The 23896-nt window shown below is 37.8% G+C and overlaps 1 protein-coding gene across 1 annotated transcript; it reads left to right on the top strand.

Moving 5' to 3' along the window:
* The first annotated feature begins 1336 nt into the window (after nucleotides 1-1336).
* On the top strand, nucleotides 1337-23315 carry LOC121944936 (SEC14-like protein 2). Its single transcript, XM_042488903.2, has 12 exons — nucleotides 1337-1580; nucleotides 3284-3359; nucleotides 8679-8722; nucleotides 10961-11023; nucleotides 11144-11332; nucleotides 12210-12305; nucleotides 12441-12501; nucleotides 12653-12736; nucleotides 12840-12946; nucleotides 18046-18185; nucleotides 20196-20365; nucleotides 20458-23315. The coding sequence occupies exons 1-12, from the start codon at nucleotides 1527-1529 to the stop codon at nucleotides 20607-20609; spliced, it is 1236 nt and encodes a 411-aa protein (XP_042344837.2). The 5' UTR covers nucleotides 1337-1526; the 3' UTR covers nucleotides 20610-23315.
* Nucleotides 23316-23896: the final 581 nt, after the last annotated feature.

Below are 23896 nucleotides of genomic sequence, written 5' to 3'. Positions count from 1 at the left end.
ATTTCAATTCAAACATGAAAACCGGATGTTTCATTAGTTTAGTTACGTTTTTTTTTTAAATCAAAGACTTCGTGCAACCAAAGAATATATCAATTTAGAGGATGCCGTCTCATACTTCCGTTTTCGATTTAAAGCCACAATATTATAAATTATAAATACAACTAGTGCACTAGAATAAACATCTCTTAAAGGGCTCTGAATACAACTAAAGTTTTGTTTAAACACGTCAAACTATTCAAGATTGTTACTTCTTTTTTTTAAAGTAATATTGCGATATTTTGTGTAAATCAGTTAAAAAAAATCTAATCCTATTCCATTTAGCATGTGCAGACATGTCGCCTCCTTTTTAGGACATTTGGCTAAACTGAGGAAATATATTAGTCTTAAGTAGCAGTCGTAGCTATGGGAACAACTCAATCATTGAATTGAAAATGAAAAAAAAAACTCATTCATCAAGTTCTTGTTGCATCTGCGCATGTGCGAGATTTTCAGATTAACACCAAAGATTGTCATTTTTTTAAGTGGAGATGAATCACTCAACGGTTTGTTCACAATCTCATCAACTGTACTTTGCTTGTTAGTGGAACAAGTTTACATTTCACTTTACCAAATGGCAAAATTAAATCAGTTTAATTAGTCATTTAATCGATTAAATTATGAATAACTGAGTGACAGTTTCTTTACATGTTATTGTCTAAATATGTGTTAAATCAAGCATCTGACAAGTGTAAAACTGGAGGGGTTAAAAGCGGGGATCAAGGTTTTGGAAAACTGTACTGAGATATACTGCGCAATATACTGGTTTTAAGGTATAGGTATGCTATTTGTTTTAAAAAGATGGGACAGTGAACACATCTCTTGATCATGTGATAAAACTGTTTAGTTACAATGTCCTCGCTAAAAACATCACACACAAAAATACAGGGGAAAAAATGTCCAAAGAACTATATGTATAATTAACTTAATTACATATTTTAAATGACATTTTAGGAAAAAGAAAAAGATAGATTTTTAGCACTTTCTTTTTTAAAACTTTTCTTTATTGTGCTTATTTTAAAGTAATTTCCTCTTAACTGTTTATTATTTTGAAATGTCTTGCTATTCTTGGGGCCATTTCTTATTAAGCTGCTTGTCGCCCTCTTGCCCCTGTTTTTGAAAGAAATTAATCCAATTTGCTCAGGTGTCAAATAACACATGGACTAAAAGTTAGTTTGGTTCCTCCTTTTCGACAGGAGTAATACCTCTCGTCATGTCTCCTATCTTTGGCCGAGTCAGGCGGTTGGACCGGATCTCTGATGGGCGGTACGAGTGTCGTGTTTACGTTTTTTCTGCACCTGCAGGCGGCTGACAGCGAGGACACCTCGATACTGCAGCCGCTCCGCGAATGAGCATCACCGGGGAGGCGTTACCGACAGACAGCCGCCTGTCACGGTTAACGGTGACGGTGCTGTTTCTCTCCCGGTGTGTCAGTCTGCTCATCCGAGGGAGCTCCGTCTTCATCTGAGCTGCATCCTCTGTTTGCAGACATGAGCGGAAGAGTCGGAGACCTCAGTCCTAAACAGGCTGAAGCGCTGGTGCAGGCAAGTTTGGCTATAATAATAATACCATTATTAATAATAATTTAACTTTATGCTGTAATAGCACTTTATTATAATTCTCTTTTTTTTTTTTGGCATTTTTGCACCTGTTATATAAGAATCAAATTTAGTTTTATGACAAAGTGTTTACTTACAGGGAGTTTATCTTGGTGTTTGCTGCATGAAATAAACATACAAAGAGGAAATAAAGGCAAAGTTAACCCTTTAGGACCTGGGTGGACATCAGTTTTGTTGTGGTGGATTTAAACGCCTTTCGAAAGCATTTAAAAAAAATTGGTTTGATTTCTTTTGAAAACATGTAGAAAAGGAAACAAACAACTTGGCAAATTGCGAGAAAAGAGTAAAAAGTGACAAGAAAATTACTTGGAATTTATTCAATATTAGGCAATATCAGATATTGTGGATGGGAAATCAAAATTTTAAAAAGTCCAGAATTATCAAAATTATCATTTATTTTTCTTCTTCTTCTTCTTCTTCTTCTTATTATTTATTATTATTATTTAAATTTCATCCATGGTCATTCTTTTTTCTTCTAATTCTCAAGTACATGTTCTTATAACTTTTTACAAATTTCTTGCTAATTTCTGAGCTGTTTCTTGTTAAGTTGCTCATTGCCTTTTTCCCATGTTTAGAAAGAAATCAAGTGTTTAGAAAGCTGTATGCATAATTTTACATTTAAAATTATGTTATATTTGTGTGTGTTCTTTAATTTAATTTTAGCACCTTTTTTAAAGTAATTTACATGTTGCTTTTTTATTATGCTAATCGCTTTCTTTTAAAAAAGTAATATTATATCTTTTTTTTTCCTCTGGTTTGGTCAAGGCTTTCATGCTATTGCAGCATATAATAATACATGTATTTAAGACAGCAGTTTGCTTGAAAAGTTTGTAGCAACAGCTTTGGGCTTTTTCCTGTTTCAGCATAACAATGTCCACATGCATTTGACTCTACTGAACTTGACAAACCTACCCATCAAACAGCTTTAGGGTTTATTTTTAAATGAAATAAAAATGAAAATGACTGAAACTCAGACTTTGCTGCACAACAGCTTAATTAATGTTGTTGTGTCTGAATGGGAGCAAATCCCCACAGCCAAGTTACAAAATCTGGTGGAAAACCTAAAGAAAATAAGAGTGGAGGCTGCAGAAGCAGCAGATAAATGCTCATGGTTTAAGAGTTGTTCTTAGTTATTGTATTCATTGGTTTTTTTTAGCAAATATGACAAAAATGTATTGGTTGCAGCTTCTCAAACTTACAGATTCTCTTTATTTATTGTAAACTTAACATCTTTTATTCTTTATCTGCTGGTCCAACAAAGCAAGTTATGTAAATATGTCAACTTTGGCCAACCCAAAAAATGTACAAAGGTTGAAATGAGCAGATCATGTGTCCACATACTTCTGGCCATGTAGTGAAACCTAGTCGAGTTGTTTTGAGTGTTTTACCCGTGCGAAAAAGTTTACAGGCCTCAATAATCATTGTTAAAGTGTGTAAAATTAATAGTTTCAGCAGCATTAGACGATGAAAACTACTAAAAAGAGTGTTTTTTTTAACCTGCAGGATCAAAACTGTAACTTTAAAGATGAAATATTTTCCCTGACAGTCTGTTCCTCATACTGAATCCTCTTTTGGTTGATATACATGTCAATCACACGTCTCTTCTTCTCTCCTTCTTCTGGCTGCAGTTTCGAGAGAGAATACAAGACATTCTTCCTCAACTTCCTGCACAGCATGACCACTTCCTGTTACGTTGGCTCAGAGGTCAGTTGAAAAAAAATCGTTAGGCACCTGCGGCTCTTCCTTGACCATGACTTGCACTCACACAAACACCAAAACCTCTTCCATAATCTGCTAAAATGTGATTATCTGCCTCTAATAACCCACATGCATCTGTCGTTGCTGCTCTAATTGTACAAAAAGCAGAAGCTGCAGTGGTTTATTACACAAGCGGACATCATGCAACAAATGTAAACAGAGTTGTTTGCAGGGTTTGAGAAAGAGACTCACATGGTTTTCACGCCTAAACACGATGCTCAAACCACAAACCAAGCCTGCTCTGTGACTCAGCAGCATTCAGACTAAATCAGGAAGACATCAGTGTTTTTTTCCAAACTAAATGTGACTGATTCCCTGATTCAGATCTTCCTCGGCTAAGTTGAGGATTGATATCCACAAGTCATAAAAAGCCTTGAAAAACAGACTTCAGCTTAAAGAAGCATTTCACTGCTGGAAAGATAGCCTTTTAATAAACTAGACTATCTATGCAGGAGAAAGATGCAACTACTTTTGAAATTGGTGCTATGTGACCAGAGAAAATAGAAAAAAAAGGATGCTTTTAATCAAGACGTAGAAAACCTACAACTACCAGAATGCATTGCCCGGCACCTGACCAATAATGTTGCTGGTGGTTGGTGCAAACTTGTGCACGAAACAGTGGCAAGAATGATCTCGTATTCTGATTAAACGGTAAGCTAAAACATGTTGATGAAAACATCTGAGGTGAGAAATGTGGTATTAAAAAAGGTCCTTGAAAGTCTTGAATTTACCCTTGTGAAAGCTGCAGAAGCCAAGTTTGAGTTTACACAATCAGACTTTGGAGGAAATGTGAAGCAAGTGATTAAAGGCGGCCTTGTTCTGTTTAGTCCTGCAGCAGAGGTTTAGCACTCTGTGTTTCAGGCTAATCCAGAGCTAATCACATTAAAGGTGCACTACGACGCCCGTCTGCCAGGACACACTCAGCTGCAGCTTCCTTGCTGCTCCTCTGGGTTCAAATTCCCCGAAAGTTTCCTCCAATAGGGTTTCATAAGAAGAGTTCAGATGCAGTGAAGGCGTATTGTTCTCTTTAATGAAGCTGAACTAAGCGACCGTGGTGGTGGTGGTGAAGGTCAGCGTCACAGCTCAGAACGCGGACAATGAGGTGTTTGTTTGGCGGATGTACGCTCTGAATGATTCCAGTTATTTTTCTTTCAGCATGAACGTAAAGATGATTTCCATTCAAGCTGTTTGGGGACAGCTCAGTGCAGTCCATTGATTGAAAACAAATGATAATGAGCACTAAAAGGGCGCCCCAGGGATGACGCTTATCTGTAGGCAGATGTGGAAGTTCGAGTCGCCCTGGTTGCCCTGACAAAAAGCCTACGGGATTTTTCCGTTGGATGTTGGATTATTGCAGGAAATAAGCTCTGTGGTGAAGAAATATTTGTGATACTTGCACTATTTGTTTAGGAAGATAATCACGTGATAGATAGATAGATAGATAGATAGATAGATAGATAGATAGATAGATAGATAGATAGATAGATAGATAGATAGATAGATAGATTCTTCATTGTTTGTCTCAAGTAAAAACAGAAATTCATCTTTAAAACAGCTCAATGAAGCATTAAAACACAATTAAGAACCACACCTAGGCACACTGACTAAAACACACACACACACACACACATTTAAATATGTACTTTTACTCAAGTATGTATTGCAGGTACTTCATGCACCACTGGGTACATTCCAGTAGTGCTCCTAATAACCAGTCTGGCTCCAAAAATCAATTGACGGCGGCCGATGATTTCGTTGTGGCAGCCGTCCTCAAATAAATGAATGTGCGGGAAACTTATCTGAGGTAAACAGGGCGAAGGTCTATTCATTCTATTTATGTAAAAGGCTCATATTTCTCGTGATGTTGTGATTGAAATAATAAATATCACAAAGCCTAACTGTGTGATAGATCCTTTCAGACCCTGTTTTTGTCATATGATAGAAGATGAGTCTCACACTGGAGGGCAACGACCCTCCTCGAGTCCTGAGCGGAACAAACCGAATAAACGTCTACCCTCAGATGACTCTCAGTCTAACTGAAAGTACATTTATCTCTGAGGAGCTCCACCTTAAGAGATAAAAACTAAGCCGAGTAAATGACACCAGTTCCTGCTGTGAGTGACTTTACGCTGGTATCAGTTGTACTGGATTACGTCAGGACAAAGTATCATACTACAGTCTGCGTTTTATTCCAGAGTTCAGTGAAACTGATTTTTGCAAACAGCAGCATTTTCCAAAACCACTTAAGTCTGGTTTCAGTCAGACAGTTTTTTTGTTTTTTTACATTTGGGTCACATGAATACATTTTGACTCAGTTTTGACGTTTTGATGACCAAAAATAATTCGACTTTTTCCGCTTCCTTTGACTTAAGCTTGTGTTCTCATCAGATCTACAGACATGAAGCTGTTTTAGACTCTTTCATTTCCCATTCAGCAGAAAAAAATAATATTTTTGTGGTTTTTTTCCTGTTATTTTAGGGGTCGACCAATTTTTTTTTTCAAGGCCAATACCAATACTGATTATTAGCAGTTAATGAGGCCGATAACTGATATCTGGAACCGATATTTACTTACTATAAAAATGAAAATCTTTCAGTAAATATTTGGAATTTGGAATACAACAAACTCAACACAAGGCTTTGTTTAAATGCCTTTAGCAAATGTTAAATCAAAACTGAAACGTTCAACATCATATACAGCAAGTTCCCAGCAACGTTTTTGAAAATTTAAATAAAAATGAATAAACAGAAGTAGCTCCCTGAGGTTTTACAATGTAAAAGTTCCTCCCATGCTGACACTTTCTTTGCAATTTTGAATTACTTATTTTATTGGCGATCAGATAATCTGCAAAATGCCAAATATCGGCCCTAATGATTGGCCAGGCTGATAATCTGTAGACTCCAAGTTGTTTTACAACTGACAGCCAAGAATAAAACCTACAGTCATGTCGCAAGACGTATTATCTCGAGTACATGTTATCAAAATCTCTCTAAAATGTTGAAACATCAGGTTGTCAGTTTGATGATCTTAAAGCCAAAACTAGGTTACAAAGTGCATTTTGTAACTGCGTGTTTTATTTCACCAGTGGTGTGGCAATACTGACGGTATCATTACAGTAAATCTTATCAGATAATAAGCCGACTTGGTTTCTCCTCGTACCAGCCACAATATGCAGCTCTGTCACAGCTTAAAGGGAGAGGTGGTAGTTAATGTCAGTCGGCCCCAGTTTGGAGAAGCAGACAGGGATCCAAACACCAAAGCTAAGCAATGTACTGCTATGGACAAGGTCTGCAGCTAAATGTATTTTACCCACCTAAAAAACTCAATGTCACTTTAAATGTACACTATATATTATCACAGTCTGGGATGTGTCAATGAACAGACATCTAGTGGAAATAACATGTATGCCAAATATAAAAATTATAACATCGGGTGGAAAATAGTAAAAATTACAAATTCCAAGGCAAAAGCCCAGAATGACACCCAGAAATAATACAGTGCATGTTTTTCTGCTTTGACGGCTGTGGGATCAAAAATGTCAGTTTGAATGGGTTTCAATGGAGCATTTTTTGACCTTACAAGTCTGAATGTAACTATTTAGTTTCCACAGTGTATTTATTGTATTGTAGGAGCTGAGCTGGAAACTCAAAGATTAAACAAAAATACACAATCTTGCCAAAATTCAAGCCGTATGCATGAACACAGCCAAAATTATCAAAAAAAAGACGAATGAAAAGCTAAGGTTTAAATATGTCTCGCTGCTGCCCTCGTCCACAGCAGTACTCAGCAGCACACTTGCCAGTTCTCCAAACTGGGGTTGTGCTGATTGAAATCTGCTGTATGTAATAAACTGACTATGGATGAGTCCCTCATACAACCCCAGTTCAAAAGATCCAAACTATCCCTTTTAAAGTAGCGATATTTCAGATCATAAAATATCTGCAGCGAAACAGAAATCTGAGGAAAAACACAGAACCTGATGTCACCTTAAAAAACAAGGAAATGTTGTTCTGCACTTGTGAAATAATTACACATAAGCTCATTATACAGTAGAATTCATTTCCATATTAAGAAGCAACAAGAGATCTTCACATAAATACATCTACTACTGTGTATAATATTAGTAGTTAGAACTTACAAATCACCGTTATTATCCGCTCAGATGAGCTTGTGGGAGAATAACACTTATTACTAACCCAAAATAGCACACAGCCTGGTCATCTGCCAGAGTCTGCTCTGTGCTTTTATTTTTAAGTCACTTCGTCCTTGTTAAGGTGCCAGACCGCAGCATTAGGTGCAGCGTAATCCACTGCAGGAGTGAGTTGTAAGTCTTATTTCGACAGCGCGGTTGTGCTTTCCCCCTTGACTGTCAGCTGCAGAGCTAATCACCTTAGACGGAGTATTTCGTCAGTGAACCGCTCTGTTCTGGATCATTCATCGTGACACAGTGGTTTTAATTCGTCAGAGAGGTCTATTGGATGTTACGTTTATTCCCAGAGAGTATCAATGACAATTTAAGAGAGTTTTTATTCTCAGTAATTAATTGGTGTTTTTAAAAATTTTTTTTAGCATTTCCTATAATTTTATCACCATGAGGTTTGTGGATGGAGGAGGAACCATGTAGGAATGAAAGAGAAACTTTCCAAGAACTCATTTTCACACCACATTTTGTTATGCTACTGGTTGTTTTCATTAACTTTTATCAAATGTTTTTGACTCTATCCAGTAAATAAGTTCCCTTTTAAGAAAAAGGATTCAGCAACTAGTTCCTCAGGAGGAAAAATACTACAACAGAAACTGGGACCTTAAACTATAACGCTGTGCTCCAGATATCATCTATCGAATCTTGCACTTGTTCTTTGTTGTTATTTCGAGAGTTTCCTCTTTAACAAGATTCAGATTTAAGATCGAATAATGTGTGATCATGTAAGATCTGTCCACCGTACTTTAAAGACTGAATGACTGACACATTATAGACTTTAGAGACTTTCAGGATGCACTGTTACCACATACGTTATCAGATTTGCTTACATGTGTTTGCAGGATGTAATTAATTATCATTAAGGCCTGATGAGAGACCTGAAGATCTACTAACTTTTAACGAGACCAAAATGTTTTGTAATGCAAAATAATGGAATCGAAAACGTGTGATTAAAAAGTGCAAGTAATCGCAATTAACTGTAGGAATTCTGCAAATCATCATGATTAAAAAAGCCCTAATACGTCAACATATTTATGTCATTTTCACTTTTCTGTCTCTTCAAGCCCGAAACTTCAATGTGCAGAAGTCGGAGGCCATGCTGCGAAAGGTAACACGTTCTCTGTGCGACACATTTTTAAAGTGTGCATGTGTCACGCTCTTGTAGAAACGCTGTGCAAATAAACTGGAAGTGGAGTTTCACGCCTCCTCTTTCAGGGACCACATTGTGCAGTTAGCACAGACTGTTCATCAGCTCAGGGGCGGCTGCAGATTAGAGAGGAGCAGCTCGCTGTGGGGAAACTGACTCATCACAGCTGCCTGAGGAGATAAGATATAGATAAACGGGATTAAAAGAGTACTTAAAATAACGAGTAAGATTTACAGCCACCTCACTTAAAGCTGAATGAACGGATTTGTGTCCACTAGGGGGCAGAATAACTTCAGAGAGAGACAAATTTGGCATATTATTACCGACAAATCGGCACACACACAAAAACAGTGTGTGCACTAAAAGTAATACTGTTGAAGATTAATTTAAAAAAACGAATCTGAATCAGGTAACACAAGGTGGGTTTCCACTACAGATCTGCGCAAAACTTAAGCGATATTTCCAAAATGTCGATAAAACACAAAGTGAGATGACTGAGTGATGTTATGTGACTTTTCCTCTCATAATAACAAAAGTATGGCGATGACGTTCAGATCATTAGCAGGTTTATTTCTATTTCAGCCATCATTATTTCAAAGGCGACGCAGGCGTGTCATGGGAGTAATAACCGAAAGGCAAACACCTTATACGTGGGATTTCTGGGAGGTGATCGTTCACGATTTCACAAAGAAATTGTTGATTCGAAATAGGAAATAGGGAGATATGACCTCAAATCAATATCACAATTACAATTAATGAAGGATTATTTTGTTTTCTGCCCTCATAGTTAACTTGGTAGTCAATATATCATTAAATTATCCAATATTATTATCCGATATAAAAAAGGACATTTACAGTTTCATTTGACCAAGGTGTGTTGCACTGTAATAATCGTATGATGCATTATTATTTATGAAACTATCCAGCATTATATAAAAATTAAAAGCTCCATCTTATACAAACTTTAGTTAAATTAAACTACAATGTGCTGATAAAAAGCCAATGTCTCCCCATACATACATACATATATATATATATATATATATATATAAAATATGTAATTATACAGGCTAGAAATGACATATCATATAATATTTATTATTTCTTGCCCTTGTAGCTGAAATTATCTTTTACATAGCTACTTAAATATATCAACCAGGCTATCAACAAACATGTAAATATGTACATCAACGTGGCCTGCATGCATGCGTCGGCGGACATGTGTGTACTGTAGTCTGTACACGGCGGCACATAACTGATCCTCTTCCTGCTGACGAGGCAGCTTCAACATCACCTACTGTCTGAAACCACTAAGCCATTTAAATCAGCACTGTGCCGCGCGGATCTGCCACTGTGCATGCTGTCTATCAAAGAAGTAAAAAAAAAAAACACATGAAGTTTTAATGTGTTTATTATAAATCTTATTAAACCTGTATAACTTAGGCAAATTGGTTTGATTTATTATTTACAAAAACATAAGAAAACGACAATGAGCAACGAAATGACCCAAAAATGAGCAAACTTTAGGTAAAAGTACAAAAAAATTACCTGCCCCCACCCTCCAAAAACAAACGTTAAAGAAAGTTAAATAACAAACAAAGACGGAAATGACCACGAACAAAAAAATTCTTAAAAATTAAATTAATTTTTAACAAATTCAAATATGCATTTATGATCATGATAAATAACATAAAAAATGGTCACTTTAATTGCTAAAGGTCTTGTTTGCTTGTGTGTGTGTGTGTTTATATTGTATATTATATTGGGTTGTACATAAAAGGGGTGAAATCTGTTTATATTGTACTGGGTCGTATATAAAACTGGGCTTTTGTAAAGGCCTTTTTATTTGTCTTGTTTTTGTTTACTGCACTTGGCCGTAAGGCTTCTTTGCTTTTATTTGTGTGTTTTGTTTTGCTTTGTTTATACACGTTCTCAAAAAAGATTCATTCATAGTTTTTTCCAAGCTCCTTTTATTTTTTCCTAGACTTTTTTTCCTAGCTTTAAAAAAAAGAAAAAAAAAGTTTTATTACCATACGCTCATCGCCCTTTTCCTATGTTTTTGAAAGAAATTGCACCAATTTACTCACAGTTAAAAGGTTTAAATACTTCTGAGAGCAGCTCAGGGACAGTGATGTAGCTCCAGGTTTCAAAGGGTTAATAGTTTTGCTGAACTGAACATGCACTGATCTTTTCTTCCAGCATTTGGAGTTCAGGAAACAGATGAAAGTGGACACAATACTGACAGACTGGCGTCCACCGGAGGTAAACGCCAACAAAACATCAGAAACAAAAACCTGCTGTCGGTTCGGTTTACTGCAGAGTCATTTAAGGAAATATTTTCCTCAAATAAACGCGTGACGAAGACATTTAAAACGCTTACAGGTTATAGAGAAGTATCTGTCAGGAGGGATGTGTGGTCACGACCGCGAGGGCAGTCCCATCTGGTATGATGTCATCGGACCAGTGGACCCTAAAGGTCTCTTCCTGTCCGCCTCCAAGCAGGACTTCATCAAGTCCAAGATCAGAGACTGCGAGCTCCTGCAGAAGGACTGTAACGTCCAGTCGCAGAGGGTAAGAGACAGAGACCACAGGACAAAAGCCCAACGCTCCTCGATACTTAAATGTGTGTTTGGCGGAGCGTGATGGTGTTAATAGAGGCGGAAGAAGCGTGTCACACTTTAAGACTCTAGAAATACCTTTATTTGTTTTTATATTAATTAATTCTGACTGCACAGTGTAACTATAGGAAAATGAAAAAAATATGTTCAAATTTATTTGCTAGCGTTCATTATGCAACTCTGCCTGCCTCCAGCACGACCTCACGGGAAAAATTAAAGAGGAACGGAGTTTAAGGGTCACACTGAGGAAAACATTTTTTTTTCAAGATTAAAGAAGTGATATTATGAGAAAAAAGTCATAATATTACGAGAATAAAGTCATAGTTTTACAATAAAAACAGTCAAATTTTATGAGAATTAACATGTAATATTATGAGAATAAAGTTGTAATTTTACGTGAAAAAAAGTCATAATTTGCAAGAATAAAGTCATAGTTTTACAAGAAAAACAGGCAAATTTTATGAGATTTAACTCGTAATATTAAATTAAATTAAATTTAGGTTATCCGAAATGAATGGAGGCCATGGCAATGTTCAAAATTAAGTAACGCTAAATTACAAAAACAAAAAAATTTTTTTTTAAAACAAATAAGATATAGCTGTAATATTTACAAAATTAAATTAGATTTTGGTGGTCAAAGGTCACAGTGATCTTACATTAAAGTGATATCTCCAGAACACCTTGAGGTAATTTATTCAAATTCGGGGTTGAAGGGTCATGGTCAAGGTCACGGTGACCTCATACAAGATGTTTTTGGCCATAACTCAACCGTATAGCAGTATATCTAGTTTTATAATAAATTCCTGAGATTAAATTTTCCTGTTTTTCAGCTTGGGAGGAACGTGGAGTCGATCACGATGATCTACGACGTCGAGGGTCTGGGTCTGAAGCACTTATGGAAGCCGGCTATAGAAACATTTGGAGAGGTACACACACACACACACACACACACACACACACACACACACACACACACACACACACACACACACACACACTTAGACTTACTGTTACGTCGGTCAACGTCTCCAAATAAAGTAAATGTTCCTCTGTGTCACCAGATCCTCCAGATGTTTGAAGACAATTACCCAGAAGGCCTAAAGAGGCTTTTTGTCATTAAAGGTAAATCTGTCCTTCCTTCATAAAGCAGGAGTCATTTAAACTGTTTCTGTGTTTGTATTTGTGTTTTTATCAGTGTATCCTGGCTTTGAGGAGCCAGAGTTTCGATTTTTGCTGGTTTGGTTAACACTGTTGATTTTTATTTCTCCTGCAGCACCCAAACTCTTTCCTGTGGCCTACAACCTCGTGAAGCACTTCCTGAGCGAGAACACGAGGCAAAAGATCTACATCCTCGGGGGTGAGACACGAGACGTCGCTGCGTCTTATTTGAAAGAATATTTCTTCCCAATCAAAACACTTTGATTTACGTCCTCTCTGATGAAACGTTGTCGTTTCTGCAGCTAACTGGCAGGAGGTTTTACTGAAGCACATTGATGAGGAGGAGCTGCCGGCGATATACGGCGGCAAACTGACGGATCCTGACGGAGATCCACGCTGTCGCACCCGGGTGAGTCAGAAAACCAAACTGCACTCCCATGGGTGCTGGTTATTTTGGCACTTAAGGTGGGCCGATGATGAGTTGGAGGAGACAAGTATCTGCTGCAGGTGCTGCCTGATTCTTCTGAGACTGATTCATTGACACATTAATGAACATTTGTCCTCTTTGATTGTTTTAACGTATGAATAAACAAACCAAACGCAGTCCTGCGACAGTGGTCCGATGGAAAAGGGAGTTCACATCGTCAGTTCGTTCTTTGCGGTCAACTTCAGCTCTGATGGGGCTTCAGTCCTGAAGGGTGTTTTCCTTTTAGTCCTCAAAATAAGTGTGAAAAAACAACCCTAACGTAGTTTTTACATGTTAGAGCGTTCCCTTAGTGCGCACCAGCTCACACGTCTTTGGCCGCACCACTGGCAGAGCGTCATGTTTCCATGACTCCCGGACGTAAAAATAAGTGCTGAGAGGTAAAGAGGAATAAATGTGCACGATGGAGCCAAAACAACGGCGCGTGTTGTTCCTGGTGCTGGTCGTTACTCGTTATCGTTCGTATGTGCCATTCGACAAACGATACAGTATAAAACTGAAGCACGGCTGCGACTTGACGATATAGAGTTGATGCACGGGAGACGCTGAATGCACATTTTAAGACATTTCAGGAGGAGAAACAGATTAATCCTCCTGAACCGTGACCTCCTCATCGATTACTGGCCATATTTGTTGTGAAATCTCACGGGAAAACCTGCAGTGCACAGCCGAGTTAACTACGGGAGCCTTTTTAGCTCAAACAGGTCGAGGTCGGACGCTTTCACACCACATACAGACCGCACCAGAGCTCGCTGTTAGCCGTACCGAGACCCCCTCCTCAGTGCGACGGCTGTGTTCACACCGGCCCCGACGCACCGCACTCGGGCCCAAAGTTCGAATAGGCCGAACTAAATAAAACCTGTGTGGAAACACCCGAAGATTTACTGAAAACGGCCTGAAAGGACTTCTTCGTTAAGTAAGATATTAAACAGCATCCTGTTAAATAAACAGTAATCTGCCACTAGATGTTGAATATTTTAAGTCATTTTTTAAAATCAGGTTGAATTTAGTTTGTTAAAGTCATTTTTGCAGAGCCTTTCACCAGTGGTTTCATAATATATCATTGTTATTGAGGCTTTAAATCATTTTTTCAGCTTGTGAGAAAGATTGTGATGAAAGTAAATATTTAAAGTCCTAAATTCTGTTTAAATAATAAATAATAAACTGCACAGTCTCACGCGTTAATAAGCTTTAAGCAGCTTCCATTTTGCAGATAAAAAAGGCTTTTTATGTCTTGGAGTATTACTATTTTTATCTAATTTTATACTATTTACATTTCTTTTAGTATTATTGACTTTATTGAAAACTCCTTTTGGATGGAAAGTAGACAAACACTTTCTGCTCTCGTTAGTTTCTCTCCTGATGTTATTGATCCCTAAAACGTTTTGAAGTAAAAGCAAATTTCAACACTAAAATAACGATGTAGGTGTTAACCATCAGACTGTTTTGATTGACTTTATCACCGTGCAGAAGGAAGCATGCGTCTACTGACGAACAGTGCGAGACGTAAAAATGACTGCCGTCCTTTTGGCGGATGTTGTTCAGAAAAAAGAAAATAGTTCCAACATGAAATAGCTCACAACAAGGATATCGTGGATTATTTTGAGTAACCAGGTCATGATTTTTGGAGAGAAACATCGCTGTTGAGTTTTTCAAATGCATTTTTTTGGGGTGTTTTAAGCTCCACGAGCCGAGCGTCATCTAGTTCCGTTATATTAGAGAAAAGGCAGACATCTCTTCGGCTGATATCTCCAGCACTCAGCAGCTCACAACAAAACAATCTAGACTGATCAACAGCACTACAGGAAAGAGGAAAAATGACTGAACTGTGTCTTTAAAAAACGTGGCAAATGCTTTTTACAAAAGTCAGAAGTGGCAACAACTCTGCAAAAGATACAAGTCTGAATCCAAAAACAGCTCATCGGCCCTCCTGTGACTGAAACAGGCCACATTACTGCTGCTTCGGATAGTTTTCTTTAGCAGGACTCTGTTGTTGTAGATTTGTGAGTCCCGCCCTTTGGTTTTTAACAGTTTGCATCCTGTGCTCAGGCAGTTCTGCAGCTTTGCTTTGGTGAGACACTGTTTGTCTAATATGCAAACTGCACTAGAAAGATTGTGGCTTCACATTTGACTGGCAAACTATGTTTGATGTGAGTTCCCAAAACCTGCCGGCTTTTCCAGTTTGTGACGACCAAACAGAGAACGTGAACAGGAATAATCCAACGTCACATTCAGGCTACAGACAGAACAAAAGGGGACGAGACGCTGCTAACAACGCTGGCTGTGGCGAGGATCCTGTTACACAATAGCAATGAGCCAGTTTGACCGCGGCCGCTCAATGACAACACAAGGACTGTTCTGGACGGGCAGACTGGATCAATACAGCTGCACACATCACGAGTCCACGTTCCCTCTGCCGTACATTCACACCGACCACGAGGAACTGATGGAAAAATGATGCATGTTTGGGTTCATCAGGGTTCAGCGTAAATCTTTGTCAACAAATTTTCAGGCTTTTCCATGACTTTTCCATGACTCAACATTTTTTTCTTTGCCCCTCTTAAACTAAGTTTATTTCAGACATCTTTATTCTCTATTCAAACATAATTTTAGCGATGGAGCGTGAGGACAAAATTAAAAGACGTGGTAAACCAACTTAAGGGAAGTTAGATTCAATACTTTAAGATTTTTTTAATGCCACTCAGCATCAAATTTAACAATTTTACAATAACCAAAACTGAAGAAAAAAAACGTTAATGACTATAATGATTTATTTTCGTTTGTCGTCCTGTGAAAAATCTGGGTAGAAATAATCTGTTGGTAATTTTCCTGTTTCTCACTCCGTGTTTGGGATTTCACAGCCTTTATTCCCATGAGTTTGACAAAATTGATTCTTTAAATTATTATTCTTTTTAAATAGATGAGATTAATTATTTTAAGATTCCCCAATTCTTGAAATCCCACTTTCCTCGTCTGAGCATCTTTAACCCTTTGAAACCTGAGCAAATCGGCTGGATTTCTTACAAAAACATGGGTAGAAGGCAATGAGCAACTTGAGAGGAGAAAAAAAAATAGCAAGGAATTAGTAAAATGTAAAAGAAAATTACCTGAAATCTAGTTTAAAAAAAAAAAAAGAAAGAAAGTTAAAAAAAACCTAACAAACAAAAAAAAAAGACCTGGAAAAAGTGCTGAAAATAACAATAATTCTGTAACAAAATCTTAAACACATAAGATAATTTAGCTTTTTTCTTTTTTTTCTGTAGACATATTTGACTTTTACAGACATGGAAGTGTGCTGTGACATTTTAATACTTTTCCAGGTTTTCAATGACTGTGGGAACCCTGCCATTGAACATATAGTTTGCTGTGTGCATGTGAGAAATGAATCGCTTAAACTTATCAAGAAAAACTTCATCCCTGCTGCATCGCTACGTAGAAACAGCAAAAGCTGCAGTCAAAATGTTTAACGGAGCGACAAACGTAGAGCGTAGTTGAGTAGTTGAGTAGTTGAGTAGTCGCACTTGTAGGTGATACTCTGGGCGAGAAAACTGACCGTGCATTTGTTTCTGTAGATAAATAATTTGGCCCTGGATGCATGAGGAACAGGAAGAGAGAAATTCAATTTGGCTTCATTCAAGATTGAAGAAAGTTGTGATTCTCAGCCTCAAAGTGTTTTTCTCTTTTTTGTCTTTTTTTTCTGTTTTTTTAGTTTAGCTACCTGTGTGTCCTTGACATTGTACTGTATTATTCTGGTTAGGCTGTAGAGTTTTGCTGTTAGAGGAATAGTTTGAAGTTTTGCAAAGTACAGTCGGATGTGTGAATGTTAAATATGAAGCTACAAACAAAAGAAAACTAGTTTAGCTTTGCACAAAGACTGTCACGTCGTCCTCTGCTGTTTATGTCGTGGGGGATTCTGTCTGTTTTACACTGCAGCGAACTGCAGGAAAGAGGATTTCTGACTTCAAATCTTTGTGTCTCCTCGCTTTAAAAACTCTTGAGCCTTATGCATCTTGTATGTAAAGTTGTTCTCACACTTTTCTTCTTTCAGCTTCAGTCAAATCTGCACGAGTGGTGTAAAGAATCAAAAATCTGGAGATGCCTGATGAATCTTTGCTCTCTAATGACAATGTCTGTTTTTGTTCTTTTATGTTATTTCTGCATATTTTCTTCTTTTTTTGTGACAGTTTCCCAACAACAGTTCTGTTGCATTTCACATTTCTGCAAGACTTTTAGAGAAGTGGTTTCTAATGAGTTTGACTTCCTTATAATGATGTTTCAGAGCAGGTGTGAAACTACTTTATGAGCTGTACGTAACTGTAGCTGTAATATGATGTTATCCCTCTGAAACCTGAGCTACTTAATAAGGCATGGCCCAAAAATTAGCAAGAGATTAATAAAAAGTGGAATACAATGAAATTACCAGACCAAAAAAAAAGAAAAGAGATTAAAAAACAAACAAAACAAGAAATGACCCCAAAAAAAGTGCTCAGAATTGGGGGAAAAAGCATAAATATTTTTCTTTAAATCGAAATATATAATTACAGTAATTGTGAATATAGTGTTCTAGACATTTTTCTTTTTTTTTTTTTAATTTTCCTCTTTTCAAAAATTCAGGTATTTTTCTTATTGGCTTTTACAAATTTCCTGCAATTTGCATTTTTTTTTCCTGTGTTTTGTTTTTAATGCTTTGATTTTAAAGGGTTAATGATCACCTGCTGGATTAAACTGATCCCACTCAGTCATCACTGCCCTCTGCTGGCTGGTTTGCTGTACTGCACCGTGCAGCACTGACAAACCACTTAAGTTGTTTCACATTTTATTTATTTAAATAAACTGGAAAAAAGGGAGAACTTTTGTCTTTTTACGCAAAAAACGTGAGATTACAAGCATTCAGAAAATGTCACAGTCACAGTAAGTGATGTCTTCCTCTTTTTCCTCACTTCTCCTTCCCCCCCGACTTTAAACATTTCATATATTTCACTTTTTAACACCCGTTTCCTAACCTGTTTCCTTTTCGGCTGCAGATAAACCACGTCGGCCCTGTTCCCCCCTCTTACTACGTGCGGGACCATGTTAAAGTCGATTACGAGAAATGTTTGACCGTCAGCCGAGGTTCCTCCCAACAGCTGGACTACGAGATCCTGTTCCCGGGCTGCGTTCTCAGGTCAGCTGTGTTTTATCACTGCAGCAGCAATAATGTACAAAGAAAAAGTTTGTTTGCTGATTTAATATTTTATATATTTGTTAATTAAATATCTTTTTGGACAAACAGTTTGAAGATGTGACATTAAGGTCTGAAAAATTGTTAGTTGCGGCGCTGACGACCAAAAAAACGCTCAACCGTCTGACGTTTTCATGAACAACTTTTCGACAGTATTCGCATGAATAATGAACCCCAACAAAAGCTGCCACAAACACAAAATCCCGATTTTTTTCTGCTTTTGTGAAAATGTTTCTGGTGCAGACGTCGTGCTCTGGAGATTCGTCTGTTCGTATGAAAATGATATCGCTTCTCCACCAACATGGAACCAGTTCTGTTCTGGTTCGGGCATCTAATTTTGAGCCATTCAGAGCTTTTCGACCCAAAATAAACTGGTTCAGAACCAGAAAAGTTGGTCACGGTTTTCTTCTTGGCCTGAAGTGTCACGTCGCATTTCACAGGTTGTAAAGAGAGGAGGCGCGGCTGGAGAGGTCGAGGGAGGAATAGTTGCTCCATGTTTGTTTTGGGGGTAAAAACAAATATCTGTGATAAGAGAACAAAAGTTCGTAGGTTAAAATGTAATCCACGGTTTTGCTTCTGCAAAATGTTCAATGGAGGTAAACTCCATTGAGCATTTTGCAACGGTTTCCGTTGACGACGCGTCCTAGATTACAATAATTCTGAGGAAAACTAAACGTGGGTTGATTCTCTGGATAGCAAATAGAAATAGAAAGTAGTATTTAGTCGTAGAAGTCATAGTATTGGCATAAAAATGTCACACTTTAGTATATCACCCAAAAAGACATCTTTTACTAATGTTTACAGATGTCATCTCTCCTGATTTTTTTTAATGGCAGTTGTTCCCCTTTAATTAAATTTATTTTTGTTTTATTTAGTTTGTATGTAAATAACACTTCAAGAAATCCAGTTGAATAAAAGAAACATTAAAGGAAAAGGTGTGTCAGGAGATGTCAAGAAGACAGAGACATAAATACAAACAACAACAACAACAACAACAACAGCGAGAAACAAACAAACAAACAAACAAACAAAACCCTTAATTCACATTTTACAGTAAAATACAACAAAGACTAATGACAAAAAAAAGCAATAATACAAAATAGAATATAATAATATTAAGTAAATAAAGGATAAGCAGCTTTAAGCAGCTCCTTCAGCAGCAGACTGCGACATCCACCCTGCAAGAAGGAGCGCTACCGCAGGTCATTCATCCCATCTGCAATAAGACTCTATAACATCAGCATCACTGGCTGAATAATTTGCACAACAAATTTTTGTAAATTCTATTCTCAAATCCATCTTTTGTGTACATACTTATTCTATTACTTACTTATTATGTGTACATACCTTTTTCCTCTATGTACATACTTATTTTATTTTATTACTTATTTATTGTTATTTGTTATTGTATAATTGTGTTATTGTAAAATTGTGTTATTGTTATTTTCTTTGTTACATTCCACTTTCTCTTTTTCATGCTGCTGTAACATTTGAAATTTCCCCCAATGGGGGATCAATAAAGGAATATTCTATTCTATTCTATTCTATTCTGAATATTTAAAACACCTCTGCATGAACAGTTTTGCACAGATGAAGTGTTTTAAATTAAAAGGTTTTAACAAAAGTACTTTTGTTACGTTTGGGAGGTTCGGAGCATACAACCGGATAAATGAGACTGATTATACTGCCAGAGTCTGTGAGAGTTTTTTGGTTGTTTTTTGTTTTTTTTGCCGGTGCATAGGACTTTAGTTCATCTGGAATATATTCAGTTTTTGTCAGGCACGCAAGAAAAACTGTGTTTTCCTCATAAATTCAACATAATTTAACGTAACGGTTGAGTAGTTGGTGTACTGCATGTGTACTGTACTTTTGCACTTTTGAAATAACTGAAATTCAGGACTCAAAAAAGCAGCATTAAACTGATCTGAGAATCTGTCTTTGCTCTCTCCGTAGGTGGCAGTTTGCCACCGAGAGCGCAGACATCGGTTTCGGGGTGTTTCTGAAGACCAAAAAGGGCGAATGGAAGAAGGCGGCTCAGATGCAGGAAGTCGTGCCCAGCCAGCGCTACAACTCCCACTTGGTGCCCGAGGACGGATCGCTGACCTGCGAACGCCCAGGAGTGTGTGAGTAACCAAACACTCGACATACAGGAGGATTTCTGACGTGTAACCACGAGATCCGGCAGTAAATACGCCGCTCTGTTTGTTTCACTCAGACGTTCTGAGATTTGACAACACCTACAGCATCTTCCAGGCCAAAAGAGTCAGCTTTACCGTGGAGGTCCTGCTCCCGGACCGCCTCCAGTCCCCACGGACCAACGGGGAGTCCAAGAACAACCTACAAGCTGAGAGCGACGGCCAATCGTAACCTCGCGGATGACGCGGCGTGCCGTCAGATGAGTCACGTTTAGTGAAGCACAGCCTGAGAGACTGACAGGAACTGCAACACGCTGCCAAAACACGAGTACATAACCATGTTTGACCCCTTTAATCACCTCTAACGACCAACGTATTCACCTCATCGCCATCTCCAAACGTTTAAATATGGCCAAAAGTATGTAGACACGTGATTTCGATCTAATTTTTTTAATGACTTGAATATTTCCTGCATGTTGCAGCAGTAGTTTTGGAAGTTCAAACCTTAAAATTGTGAGCTAAAAAGCTTTGGTGAATCAAAGCAGGGACACATAATGTGGCCAAAAGTATGTGGACACCCCCTATACATATAATTTTGCGTACATACAGTCTGATTTTTCACATCTTGCTGCTACATCATAGTGCGGCAACAGTTTTTGGAAAGTCCTTTCAGGTTTCACGGTGATGAAATGCCCCCGAGCATAAAACCAGGTTCCAGTTTGGTTTTCCCAGTTTGGTGTGGGAGAACTTGATTTTAACCATGACTCAACATGTTTGGTTAAACTGGAGCACTAACTCATCAGCAAACATCAGCATCAGACTTTATTTACGCTCTTAATCTCTGCAGTCAGGTTCCATAAGGGGCCGCGTCCACCAAATGTGTGTTTTTTTATTTAGCTGAAAACGTCAGGCTCTCACCAGAAAACGCCCAGCTGGGAGCGTTTGAGAGCACTTTGGAGACAAAGCGTTTTTTGAGCTGAGAAGCTTCGTTTACCTCAGAAAAATCACGTTCGTGAACATGGCCCCTAATGATGTGGAAGCCAGAAACCAGAGGAGTGAAGGCCGTTGAAGCTGCGGATTTATACTCAGTTTTGGGCAACCCAATCGCCACAGACAATGTTCGCATTGTACGTTTCTGCAAACCATGGATACAATCGTACACTTTTTTGTAGTGGATATATTAAAACTTAGTGTTTCTCAACTATGCTGGTGAAGATGTGGTTAGGTTTGGGTACAAAAATCACTTAGTTAAAATCATGTTTTGGTCATAGACTGTTTAAATTATGGATGTAGCTACCGTGACATCACTCTTTGGTTGCTGTTTTGAAGTCTCAAGTTTCTTTGGAGCCAGAAGCGACTGTTTTCGGATGAGACGTTGGAGGTGTGGAGGAGCGAGAGGTGGATCTGACTCACAGACAGCAGCGACCAGCTGCAAACGGTTGAGTTATTTAAAAATTCACCACCTTTACAGTCACACAAATATTGAAATAACCTATAAAGACCAAAACTGTTCATTGCACCAAGCTGTAAACATGTTTATTTCTGCTGTGAAGTTGAGCATTTTAACATGGGAGTCTATGGGGATCTACCCTGTTTCAGAGCCAGCCTCTAGTGGCCATTAGAGGAACTGCAGTTTTTGGCACTTCCACACTGGCTCACAGCCTCGGAGGTTGGTGCTTGGTTTTGGCTCAAAATACTGATGTTTGGTGGCCCAAAAGCTGCTGGAAGAGCAGGGAAAGGTTTGTGAAAAACACCCAGGTTCAATGGCTTAATCGCTGCTGGGAAACGCTGCGGAGGCTCATCAAAAGACAGCCGGGGTTTGTTGTTTTGAACGTGGTGTGCAGCTTGGCAGGCGTCTCGCCTCGGTGACACTCGGTGATCCTCCTCCACCTCTCTATCACAACGTCAGATAATATAAAACGTCGCTTCAGAAACACTGATCTGACAGTTTGCGAAGAAATGTATTCATGGTTTGCAGAAACGTACAACGTGAACATTTTCTTTTGGTGACTGGACTGTTTTTAGCGTCAGGTTTTGACTTGAAACTGTTTATTGTGAGTTTGTAGATGTTATAGAAGTTGTGTTGAATCTTCAGTTCTCAATCTGTAGATCATTTTTAGTTTCACATAACATTTCAAACAGCCACTAAGTGAATCCGTTCAGTTCTAGCGCCGCCTGCTATAATGGTGCGAGCTATTAAAGTGGCTTAAGAGTTTAATTATACGCACAAAAACGGAGGAAAAACATATTCTACAGATGTTTTGTTTCATGCATTTGACTTAAATATTTGCTATGGAAGTCTGCTGCTACAGAAGCATTTCAGTTATTTATTATAAAAGTATGTTTTGTTAGTATATTCAGACTTAAAGAAAAAAGAAATCCTCCACTCTTTTTGCCTTCATGTATGATCAAAAATAGTCAAATTTAAACATCTAAGCATGTAGATTTAATTTGTTATAAGTTTCTAAATTAATTTTATTTTTACTTTTAATTTAAAAAAAGCTCTGTTTGGAGGAGCCTGTGCAGGTAACATTCCTTTAAATATTTATTTCTAAATTATTTCCAGAAAATTATGGGTTTAAAAACCAGCCTATTTATTCCACAGTTACAAAATATTAATCGATGTATCGGATTTATCAGATATACAACAAACAGTATTACAATAATATTAAAGTGAACTTGTTTTAAGTGAAAGTAAATGAGCGTGTGTTTCTCTCACCAGACAATCACTGAATGTAGGTTGTGGCAGAAAGACAAACGGAGGATTCTCACATTATTTTCATATTTATGTGTCGTAACGGGACTGAGAGACTTTAAAAACAACCTGATTAGATTAAATTCTGTCTGTACTGTCCAAACTGTCGATAAACATCTTTTCACATGTGAGGAAGCCAATAGAAATAATGTAAAAGGAAGAAAATAAAATCTAATGACAACATTCAAAATGTCAATCATTTTTTAATCTGTGTATTAGAGATGGGGACGAAAAAATTATACTGCATTGTACTGCAATATTTTGTGTGGAAATATTCTATAGATACACCTTAAGTATCATTTTTGAAAATTATGTTAAAAACACTGATGCATGATAATGACTATTTCAACCGATACCGATAAACCGATCATTTCCAGCCTGGCCGATAAGATACAGATGAAAGAACAAGAAACGTTTGTCGGACAAATAAATCAAAAAGCTTGACACCTAATAAATAATCAAAAACCCAATAAAACCTCAGTGCACAGCTCCACAGGCTGCAGCATCAAACACGCCTTAAAAACGTTAAAAACAAGAGTCTGCAGAGTTTTTAGGTGTGAAACAGCTGACTGATAATTCATCAATAAGTTGGTTTCTCACCTGTCTGAAGACTTCCTGTGAAGCTCGAGCACCGACAGGTTTCCCAAAATCTGCTGCAGGTCCAACTTCTGCACTTCAGTTTAAAACACAACATAACCAGTCCAACCAGCCTCTGTGGTCCCAGTTTAACCAGTCCGACCAGCCTCCGTGGTCCCAGTTTAACC

Source organism: Plectropomus leopardus, chromosome 4 (assembly GCF_026936395.1).
Source record: "Plectropomus leopardus strain MGB_pleo_1.0 chromosome 4, ASM2693639v1, whole genome shotgun sequence".
NCBI classification, from domain to species: Eukaryota; Metazoa; Chordata; class Actinopteri; order Perciformes; family Serranidae; genus Plectropomus; species Plectropomus leopardus.
Note: the sequence above shows the minus strand (reverse complement) of the source record. Positions and strands in the feature narration are given on the sequence as shown.